The following is an 11,713-nucleotide window of genomic DNA, read 5'->3' as shown; positions in this document are numbered from 1 at the left end:
AGTCAGTTTTGTCGACAGATGTACAGGTTGAGATGAAAAAAACTGCAACCTCTTCAGACTGCTGTCATTTCTAAGCCATCCACAAGTGGTCATGGTTAGAGCACTCCAGTATTTAAATGTGAATAAATCTTTTGTGTCTCATACCATCGCTCGTTACCGTGATACTGGTAGCGTAGCCCGACGGACGGAAGAAAAAGCAACATCAGCAGAAAAATGGTTTGAAAGAAAAGTAAAAAAGCGATTTGATCGAAACCCTCGTGGCAGTGACCGAAAAAATGGCTCGTGAGATGAACATATCGCAATATTCCATTCGGCAAATATTGAAAAATAAGCTCGAGGTAAAGCCATTGAAATTCCAAAAAAGTGCAGAACTTACACCGCAACGAAAAGAAAATAGACTCAAAAGAGCTAAAGAGTTGCTTCGCTTGGCTTGGAAAGTGGTGAACTGCCGAATTTGGGTTTTCTCGATGAGAAAACATTCATTGTCCAACAGTTTGTAAACAAACAAAATGATCGTGTATACATGCCAAAGAGATCAACTGAAAATGTGCACCTCGGTTGGCCACCAGAACTCAAGCGCCGGCCATGGTGATGATGTGGGCCACCATAACAGCTCTCCGCTCAGAATAACAGCTCTCCGCTCAGAATAAATGCCGAATATTATCGCGAAAATATTCTGGAGAGTGTATTAAAGCCTTCGGCACGCAAACATTTGGATGAAGGGTACCTGAAGGATTTGACAGATATATATCATATTCACAACGGATCTTGCGTTAGGAAAAATATTTGGATGTGTGAAGTTTCGCTTTCTTTGAGAGTTTTGTTTTCCAAATCTTTAACCCTATGTGGGGGAGGTAGCAGAAGAAATGGTCCTATCTGTATCATCTTTATGACATATCTTGTTTTGATGGATATATTGAGATGTGCCAAGTCTGAATGGAATCGGATGTTAATTTTGTGTTTTATGATCTCCATGGATATTCAAAATTTTGACCCTTTTGTGGGGGAGGTACCAGAAGGAGTGGACCGATATATTCCAACTTCATCCCAGACCTTGGGTTAATAAAAAATATTGTGACATGTGTGAATTGAAGAGGATCGGATGCTTATTCAGATTTTATGATTGTTTAGGTTATTCAAAACTTTGACCCTTTTTGTGGGGGAGGTACCAGAACGAGTGGACCGATATATTTCAACTTCACCCCAGACCTTGAATTAATAAAACATTGTGATATGTGTAAATTGAATAGTATCGGATGCTTATTTCGGATTTTATGATCATTTTAGATATTCAAAACTTTGACCCTTTGTGGGGGAAGTCCCAGAAGAAATGATCCGATCTCTACCATCTTATGACACATCTTGTGTTGATGAAATATTGAGATGTGACGCACCAGCCAGCCAGCCCGACAGACGGACGGGCATCGTTAGATCGACTCAAAATATCCTAAAACAGATTTGGTCTAATACCGATATTGCGATGAGGCACATTTCGGCCGTATCAAATGATATATACCCTCCCTCTCTGACTCACCTCAACATTGGCTGACTGTCTGCGTATACGCCTTCGACGCACTTCTTGATTCGGTCCAATTGTTATATCTTTGGCACTCAGTCTTCGTTTAATGGTTCTCACGGTCCTCGGCTGACCGGCAGCCTTGGAGCTTAGTTTAGGAAACAATCCCGTCGTTTTCAGCGCCGCCAAATTCGAACTGAAATCCAAGCCATTGACCAGACCAAAACTAACGGATTTTCTACCGGCCGTACCACTGCCACTGGCCGTCGCCGATGATGATTGGGGACTTTCTTCTTGGGCGTGATCATACGAAATGGATTATTTTGCCCCAAAAAGTTTTTTTGGCGGCGGTATTATCAAATCCAGTGAGGTACAGCGCGAACTGCTGCTAGAATTTCATCCGAAGATGAATCGATTAATCGCTGTTTTTCCACATAGCTTTTGGTAAGGGAGAAGGCTTTGCGTTTCCGCGAACTTTTCTCTCGGGCAGTCGTTGTTCTGTTATCGGTTTTCATTGCTTTCTTCCTTTTGGGCGAACTGGCTATAGTTGCCTTGGCATCTTCGGTTTATTATTAATACTGAGTATTGCATCGTTGGCATTATCATCTTCCACATCGAGTTTTTCCAGCGTTGATGTTGATGGGATCATTTTGTGTTCACTCTTTTGTTCCTCCATTTCTGTTAAATTTTCCAGGCTTTTGGTTTTCTTCTTGGCCTTATCCAAAATATTTTTATGGGTATCTCATCATCGGAGGTGTCATCAAATGCATAAATATCCCTGGGACATTTATCCCCAATGCTTTGGGTTTTGAGGTGGGTGTTTGATTGAGAATTTCATGGGATTTGTTAAATTGAACATCCTGATTTCTGGAGCCTCGGGTAGAAGTTTTAGTTTCAAATCATTGAGAATGAAATCATCATTTATAATTTGATCTTTCTCCAACGCTATGGGTTGTACAAATGGTGGTCCATTTGTTCGCAGGGCAAAGAAGTAGTGATCCCTTTTAATTTCCTTGCCACCCACAAAACGTTCGGTATTATCCTTTAGAGTGTTTTTCAGTTTTTCCAGAAATTCATTTTCGGGCATGGATTTCCACTGGAAAATAAAGTTGAAATTAAAATGGGGTTTTATACATTTACGGTACTAACACTACTACTACTTACCTCCTTAGCTATGGGCAAACTGATACGTTTCTCCATGGCAAAGGGGAAAATGTCCTTTAGCAAATGATGATATTTGTGATTTTGATGTTTCTTCATGGTGGACAGATTGTAGATAATCAAATGCAACAGATCCACCCAATCGATTTGCAGGCGCCTTAAATACTCCTCACCCTTGTTGCACACCGTACAGCAGAATACAAAGAAGCTGCAAATTCGAAACACATTACAATTTGTTTATTAGATCGCGAAATGGCGTAGTGGAAACTTACACATCTCCTCGTAGAAGGCTGCCCTTGAATTTCTGCGAACACTCAATGTGATACCAGTTGAGACAATGCCAGCACTGCAACATGTTGTGATCGAATTTTCCCGCTTTGCCACAATAACAATAGATTTGTTGCTCATTCACCCGATGTTTGCTGTCCCAGCTAAGGGAATTGAGCTGAAAAGAAAAATAAACAATTCATAAGGGAAATTAAATGGCACGATTGCAATACCCACATCATATGGTAATTGAAGACAAGCCTCCTCAACCTGTAAAGGTTCAATTTCCATATCGTCGTCGTCGACCTCCTCCTCTTCCTCCTCTTCATCGTCGGAGTGTGAGCCCAGCTTCATGGGCTTGTCACAACGTTTGCATAACCATACTCCACTATTCTTTGACGTTTCCAGGGTACATTTCCGATGATAACCCCGGCCACAACGTTCACAAATCTCCACTTTTGAATCGGGCTGCTGTTGTTTGCATGCCACACACATGGCCTGGTCTTTTGCCTGATTGCTGGAATGTGCCGTGGAATCATTGCCAGCACCGCCAAGTTTACGCATTTCCTCGGCCTTGCACCATTGTTCGGTTTTATCATCGAAACGTATCAGAAATTGATTTTGGGCTCCATCAATGACTGTTCCCAAATAGAAACGGCCATCTTGGCGTTTGATAAAAACATCTTCACCATTTATAAAGGGTGGCGGCGGTGGTGGCGGTGTTGTTGGGGGGGAGTTGCAGATAAGGACATTGTGCAGTTGTTATGAGTTCCCACTTTCACTTCCGGTGAGGGTGGTGTGGGTGGAGTAAGAGGCGCATTGACTGGGGCCATTGCTCCTGTGTTACTCGATGTTATGGCTGTGACTTTATTGGCCCCTCTGCCCACCACCACCACCTCCTTCTCCTCATTTTCCTCCTGGGCCATTTCTTCTATATTTTGGGCCACATTTGCAAAATTTGCTTGGTTGTGCTAATGTTATGGGAACTCTGGATGCCAGGATTTGATGCTGACACCGACGTCGATGATGAAGTACTTGGACTACTTATGTTACTCGTCGTTGTACTGATGCTATTCCCATGGGATTTATTCGCTGAATTTAAAGAGGCTGTGGGGGGAGTATTTTCGGGTGTTGTGGGTGGGGTGTGAGGAGTGGTCGCCGTAGTAGTCGAATCTGGTTCATCAATCACCAAAGCATTTGATTCATAGATTTCGCTGGAACTGACCGAGGAGGGTGGCAGCGGTGGACCACTTTCTATTATGGCCTTGTGTTGTATGGCTGGTATTATGGGTGAGGGTTGCTGGGCCGGAGTGGAGGCCAACGAATTGGAGTTGGATGATGAGGAAGTGGTATCGGTATATAAATTATTAATGCATATATTTATGCGATCCAATACCACGGTTGAGGAATTTCCCGCATTTGTGGGCAGTTGTGCTCCTGGCCCGGCACTAGAGCCACCAACACCACCTCCACCTGAGACTTGCATTTGGTTTGTGGTGGTGCTGGGTATATTTGCCAATATTTTGGAATTTCCAATGCTGGGCGATTCATTGGCTACATAGTATTGAGGCATATGAAGGGGAGTTGTGTTTGCCGCGGCATTTTGAGCAGATGGTGCTGCCGCAAAATGTTGTTGGGCTGTGGTGAAATGATGCTGTGCCAACAATTCTGGGGTGTGATGGAAATTTTGTTGTTGTTGCTGCTGCTGGTGCTGTTGCAATAGATGTTGTGGGAAAATGTGTTGTAAAGTTTTCGAGTTATTCAAATTGAAAACATGCTGAGGAGCTGGCTGCTGCTGGAAATTTGATGCTATTGGATTTCCGGCCGCTGCTGAGGAGGAGGTAACAATTCGAATATTGCCTTGATTCAAGGCAGCTGTTAGTCTTTGTTGCTCTGGACTTTGTACTGGTGCTTGGTGTTGATGCGATGCAAAATTATTTGTAATCAATATTGTATTGGGATGAGCATGTCCGGTGGGAGGACTTGTTGCCAAGGCTGTAACCCGGAGCTGTGGTATAGAAACGTTGCTGTGGTGTTCCCAAGGCAGCTGCCGCCGCTGTTGTGGTGTAAAAAGCCTTCTCTAGAGGACTGGAGGTTAGCTGTAATTGCCTGGGATCGGCATACAAACCACCTGAAGCCGCCACAGCAGCAGATAACTGTTGCTGCGTGTGATGAGGATGTGCATGGGTCTGTTGTGTGTGAGGGGATGATGGTGTTGTTGTTGTTGCTGGTGCTGCTGCTGATGTGGATGGCTGTAAAATGAACTCAAAACACTGCTTTGAGGTGGTGAAACCGCAACATGTTGAGCCATTTGGCCATGTGGCATTGGCCCTGAACTCCCGGTAAGTTGGAGCATTGAACTGGTTATTCATCATTTTTGAATGCTTAGTTGTGGACTTTCAAAATCTAATTTTAAAAAGGATTATTTTTGCGCGAAGCTATAAGGAAGAGAGAGAGGGAAAACAAAGCATTAAACACACAAACTCTATTTTGCTAAAAAAATATATGTATTCTTAAAAAACAACAACAAATCACAATTAAACAATTCAGTGCATGCTCTTCAACTTGTATGTATTATGTATGTATGACATGTAAAGCCGGCGCGTCGTCTGAACCTTGGCTACATACTCTACATGAAATTAGTTTGCTTGAAAAACACACACAATCAATAATTACAGCAAAAACATGCACGGCATTTAATACATAATATATTACTTCAAATTCTACATCCCACTTATGTTTTAATTCCATTTCATTTGGTTTCTTTTTCCATTCTTAAAATTGTTGTCTGAGTCCTTTCCTACCAACAGAGCCCAACAAAAAAAAGAACTGTTCGTATGTATTCAACACTTACAAAGTTCTATTCATTTAATCCCTTCGTTAACGTTACTGTTCTCGTCTTCGGCACAAATCGTTATTTCAATTGGCATTTAATTGAAAAATGCTAACATTTCTTTTATTGTTTATTATAAACAGTTCCATTAAATTAATTCAACAATTGAAAACCAAAAAAAAAATATTAAAACAGTCAGCCATTTTTTCTCCTATATTCTTAAAAACTGACATCGATTACTTTTTTCTGTTAAGGTTACTTGGCGGCGGCGGTAAATAACCACATACAATTTATTGAGTGGCGGGCAGTGCAGCGACGTAACGTACACGCATCAGCTGTTTGTGGCGAAGGTGTGCGTGTGTGTAGCCAGATGGCTTTGAAAGGTAACAACGCGTTAGACTACTTACGAATTTATAAAGGGCGATTTTGTTAGGAATAAAGCACAAAGAAGTCATGAAATCTTTATCTGAGTTAATAGTACGGCCAATTAAATCTAATGTTTGAAGATTATTTTATGCAAATGTTGCTCTTGACTGTGCTCAATTGTTAAAAAATAAAAAAATCACACTTTATTAATGCGCTATAAATATCTTTCGGGCTATATCTATACTACAGGGTGAGATAAAAACTGCAACCAACTTCAGACTGCTGTCATTTCTAAGCCACTCGTGTTAAAATTATTCCAGTGACAGATCATTATATTGTACAAGTGTCCAAAAGCATTTTGGTGAGAATTTTCCCGAAAAAACAGTTATTCGTGATGGAATTCAAGCGTGATAGTGTGATTTCTTTATATTTGGCTGGAAAATTACACAAGTGGCTATCGTTAGAGCACTTCAAGGAAGTGGACGGAAGAAAACAGCAACATCAGCAGAAATGGTTCGAAAAGTAAAGAAGCGACTTGATCGATCACCACTGGCGTCGTAGTGGCCGAAAAATGGCTCGTGAGCTGAACATATCGCAATATTCCATTCGGCAAATATTGAAAAATGAGCTCGGGGTAGCCATGACCCATTGAAATTCCAAAAAATGCAAGAGCTTACACCCAACAGAAAGAAAAATAGACTAAGAGTTGCTTCGCTTGGCCGAAAGTGGTGAACTGCCGAATTTGGTTTTCTCCTACGGGAAAACATTCGTTGTCCAGCAGTTTGTAAACAAAACGATGGTGTCTACTTGCCAAAGAGGCCACCAGAACTCAAGCGCCGGCTATGGTGATGGTGTGGGTCGCCATAACAGCCGATGGTCGCTCTCCGCTCGTATTAATCGACCGTGGCATCAGAATTATGCCAAATATTATAGCGAAAATATTCTGGAGGGTGTAATAAAGCCTTGGGCACGCAAAACATTTTGGCCGCAGACCTGGGACATTCCAACAGGACTCAGCACCATCGCACTCAGCACGCGCCACCCAAGAATGGTTACAAAATGAGGTTCCTCGCTTCATTTCCAGCGAACAATGCGCACCAAAATCTCCGGACACCAATACGTTGGTCTATTTTGTCTGCAGTATTTTGGAAAGCAAGGCTTGCCCTAAAAAATACCAAAGTGTCGATCACCTCATGCAAGCGCTTCGCCCGGAATGGTCCAAAATACCGCAGAACAACATTCGGGCAGCGTGTGACGGTTTCATTGGCCGTTTGAAGGTTATAATTCGTGTCAAAGGTGACCAATTCGAACAAATCTAAACTTATTCTAATATTTGATGCTATTTCCGACAGTTTTTGCTTTTATTCAATAAAATTAAAAAAATGTAAAAATTACGGCGTTTGACTTTGTTGCAGTCTTCTTTTATCTCACCCTGTATATTATTATTTCGATTTAAGTTATATATTTATTTAATCCTCCAAAATTTACGAAAATTTACTACATAAAATTCAATCAACTCAAAGCTTGGAGTTGTTTTAAGTAAGTGTTTAATGTTTAATCGAAATATTGGTTACCAGCTTGAGAAGAGAACATGGATGCAATTCGAGGAGCTAGAACAAATCAGAAATAGGGTCGATTTAAATGACTAGTCTAAATGGGCTTTAAACATCACAAACTACAGAAAATATAAAACATTACAGAAAAGTTTGGAATTTTTTATACCCTCACCCATGGCTCAATAAGAAAGGTTGATTAACTTTAAAGAAACTAGAAAAATGCAACTCTGTGCTGGAGTCTTGTAGTGTCAACAAGTTGGGTTTGTTTATTTTTAATTTCTTTTCCAAAGTTCTTATGCTAGGAACACAATTGGAGCGAACGACGAATTTTTTCGCGGCGTATGTTCGTCGTCAAAAATAAAACACATATGTGTATATGGAAGTGCACACAATCACGGCACCGGCGAAAATTTCGTCGGTCGCCGCGAACTCAATTAGCTTTATTTCTATTTCATACGCCGGCGACCGGCGAACAAAACAGTACGAGGTGGCCATACTTGTACGAATTTTATGTGTTTTAGTAAATAAAGTTACTTTTTACTTTAAAATTTGTTATGGTCACTCTACTATCTGTTACTCGCATAAAAAAAACATAATTAATTTGTTTATTTATTTGTGTACTTGCGCCTGAGTGAAGATGGATATCAGTGAATTTATAATAGAGAAGATGGACATAAGTGAAATTATAATAGAGAACGTAAAGAATTATGTGTTCTTGTATAATTCATTGTAGTCAACAAATGAGCAAAAAGTAAACAACTTCATCAGCTGTTTTATAATTTCGTCGGTATTGTGTTCCATACGACGAATTTTCGCGGCTCATTTTGTCGCCGCGTAGGGCGAAATTCGTCGTTCGCTCCAATTGTGTTCCTAGCATTATATTGGAAAAGCCTGTAGGACAATACAGTTTTATTACAAAATTGTACAATTTGTTACCCATTCGTAGAAAATATGAATTTATTTTTCAACCAAATTTAAAATAATTCCAAATTATTGTATTTTTTATTCAAAGCTATTCACACACATAAACAAATGTGTATATGTTTTGACAGAATAAGGACACAAAAAGAAAAAAATATGTATTTAGGTGGTAGCTTTGTTCTACCTTCTGTATTTGTGCCATGGACCAAGTAACGTAATTCAAATGCCGATATGAACGTGGTATAAAATTTCAAAAACATCATTTGCTACTACTACGTACCAAATTTGCCAACGGTGTTTGTGTGGCGTTTGGTTCACACAACCTGCCCCAAATTAAGCAACAGTGTTTTCATTAAAGTGTGAATAGAAAGAAGCAAGAAAATTTTTTCCCAGCTTTAATACAGAAATTACGCTTTGAAAAATTATCTATTCTTAATTACAGGCTTAAACTGAATACAGTTAATTAGAGACTTGAACGGTTTTAGATAGTGTAAAGTGTGATTTGAAGAATGTAAGCAACAAAAATGGGTGAAATTTGCAAATGAATGAAATGAAATTTTCCCTTTGCCAGTCTGCTTTGGGGTCTTGATTTATCAATCGGTTGGTTGGTTGGTTGGTTAGTCCCACCACATTCGTGTTTGTCGGTCGTTCGGTCGTCGTATTCATTCTTTTTGAAGAGATTACTTACTGGCAGCAGCAGCAGAAGCACACCATCATCACAAAGTCGAGTTGTTGTTTTTTATTTTTTTTTTATTATTCAGGTGACATTAGTGTGTGTGTAGTGTGTGTGAATGTGCCCGTTTAACCAATAACAAGCAACCAACCATAATAATAATAACCATCAACCCAACCAAGCCGTTGAACAGGAGAAGAAGCAGAAGAGAAAAAAAAACAAAGTGAGAAGAAACTACTACAAAATAAAAAAAATAAAGTGATTGTGTGTTAATTTTTGTGATTTTTTACTTTTTTGTTGTTGTATGTCGGTCGTATCGTCGTAGACTTCGTCGCAGTCGTCGTTGTTGTTTGTAAAATGGTTGAATTGCATTGCTGCCGCAACGCATTTGATTGTTGTTTGGTCGGTTGTTGCCTGCCTGCTTTATTTGTTTGCTGGTCAATGAGCCAGCCCGACAATGTACGCATTCAAGATCCCAATTGCTGTTGAAGAAAATGGTGGCCGATAATTGTTTAATAAAAAAATATATACCTATGATGAAAAGTGTTCATTGAAAAAAAATTGTGTGGAATTTTTTTATTTTTTGTTAAAAATATGATTCTTGTGTATTGCAAATGGCGTGTCTAGAGTGTTGTGACGTCTCCAACATGAGGTTGTGATGAAATTCCAAAATTTTGAAGGATGTGAAAAAGATGAAAGGAAGAAAGAAATTAAAAAAAGAAAAAGAAAAATGAGATTTTCCAAAACCCAAGAAACAAAGATGTGAAGGAAAATTACTTAATGACGTGTATCTCAGAAATCCATTGCCATCGTTGCCTGACTGCCATTCGGCCAGCAACAACAACAATAACAGGAAAACTTACTTTTGATGCCAAGCAACCCAATACGGGAGACGACGAAACCAAGAAACAAACAAACAATTTATTTGCTGTTACTACACAAACTCACCGCTGTAGAAACCCCTTGCCTTGCTCCGTCCTCCAAATCTCCTATTCCGTTGTCCTCCTTTTCAATCAATCGAAAAAATTCCATTCAACCGGACAAAAAAAGTGAAAATTTCTTTCAATTACCAGCATTTATAAATATTTTATGATGAAAATTTGATATTTTTGTGCTATAAAAAGTTTAAATTTTTGTAAAAAATCAATATTTCACAAAAAAAAAAAATGCAAAAATCAGATTTTTAAAAAAAAAATTTAAAAAAAAATCCGATTTTTTTTTACAAAAAAATAAGATTTTTTACACAAAAATATAATTTTTTATAAAAAAATCCGAATTTTTTGTAAAAAAAAAATCAATATTTTACCAAAATTTCAATTTTTTTTGTGTATATTTCAATTTCAGTTATAACAAAATACAAAGAAGCGAAGACGAAGTTAAAGAAGAACAAGAAGAATAACAACAACAACAACAACATATGTGAGGAGAAGAAATAAAAATTACAAGAAAAATTTCGAAAAAAAAAAAAACAAAGAAAAATATCCATTATTACAAAACTTTTTTATTTTACAGTTCCAAGCTAAACGAAATTGTATTGAATTTACCAAAAACTTGCAAAGTTAGTGAAGTGGTATCGTGATTTGTTTTCAAAACTCTGTGTGTTTTTGAATTTTTATTGCCAACAAAAAGAAAAACCCGTTGCTGCTTGATCGACAAAACAACAAATCAAATCAACAAGTTGGAGTCCAAAAGCGATAACCTGGAGAAAATCTCAAGCAAATCGAAAAATATGCATACGTTCGGCGAGACAGGGGCTGGGGTGCCGGCCTTTTTGGCCAAACTTTGGCGTTTGGTTGAAGATCCCGAAACGAATAATTTGATATGTTGGAGTAAGGTGAGTCAAAGCTAAATATATATATATGTAAATGAGAAAATATTAAATTATATGTATTTAATCCGAAGGTACGTAAGTTGTGAGGCATTATATCCAAAACTTAAGGAATTGATTGATTGTTCTTTGAAGATTTTACAAAGCATTTTTGAAAACGAAGTCAGAGCAACTAGGCAATTTAGGCTTAGCTTTTTGAATGAACGATAACTACTATTTTTCAAACGATGTTGAAGTAACTGGGCTGTGCTGTTTGAGCACCAAACCAAACAGCATTTTTATAACATACTTTAAGGCGTGTTACACAATTTGTTTTAGCTGAAGGGGAAACGCTTGGCTACAGAGGGTATATATATTATTTGGTGCGGCCAAAATGTGTCTGATCGAAATAACGGTTTTAGACCCCAGGTCTTTTTGGACAAAATCCCTTTCACGACATTTGGCTGGTCCGATTTTATCCAACTTGGTTTCATGACACCAAATGAAACCAATATTGGTTTAAAAAAACGACAATAAGCAAAACCGACATGGTTTCTGTGACAGCCCTGATTATAATTAAACTTAGATTGAGATCGAAGCTGTGAAATATCTG

At 38.8% G+C, this 11,713-nt stretch overlaps 2 protein-coding genes across 13 annotated transcripts in view; one reads left to right on the top strand and one right to left on the bottom strand.

The window, feature by feature from the left end:
• LOC131804001 (polycomb protein Pcl-like) overlaps positions 1-5,143 on the bottom strand; it is an 8,834-nt gene extending 3,691 nt beyond the window's left edge. The window contains 9 exon segments of the mRNA XM_059126113.1: positions 1,535-1,767; positions 1,806-1,857; positions 1,859-1,914; positions 1,917-2,014; positions 2,374-2,612; positions 2,681-2,885; positions 2,950-3,122; positions 3,182-3,674; positions 3,907-5,143. Coding sequence (XP_058982096.1) covers positions 1,535-1,767; positions 1,806-1,857; positions 1,859-1,914; positions 1,917-2,014; positions 2,374-2,612; positions 2,681-2,885; positions 2,950-3,122; positions 3,182-3,674; positions 3,907-4,517 — 2,160 coding nt within the window. The 5' untranslated portion in view covers positions 4,518-5,143.
• Positions 5,144-8,947: 3,804 nt separating this feature from the next.
• Positions 8,948-11,713, top strand: part of LOC101901237 (heat shock factor protein) — a 38,145-nt gene continuing 35,379 nt past the window's right edge. For 5 of the 12 annotated variants that reach the window (XM_020035055.2, XM_011292175.3, XM_005178398.4 and 2 more), the window contains exons 1-3: positions 8,949-9,131; positions 10,638-10,712; positions 10,806-11,127. In XM_020035055.2, the coding sequence (XP_019890614.1) occupies positions 11,023-11,127 (105 nt within the window). In that variant the 5' untranslated portion in view covers positions 8,949-9,131; positions 10,638-10,712; positions 10,806-11,022. The other 7 variants (XM_011292176.3, XM_020035054.2, XM_059126216.1 and 4 more) reach the window with 6 other exon arrangements.

The sequence above is a fragment of the Musca domestica genome, unplaced genomic scaffold (assembly GCF_030504385.1).
Source record: "Musca domestica strain aabys unplaced genomic scaffold, Musca_domestica.polishedcontigs.V.1.1 37, whole genome shotgun sequence".
In the NCBI taxonomy this organism is placed as follows: domain Eukaryota; kingdom Metazoa; phylum Arthropoda; class Insecta; order Diptera; family Muscidae; genus Musca; species Musca domestica.
This window is presented reverse-complemented; position numbering and strand designations above follow the sequence as displayed.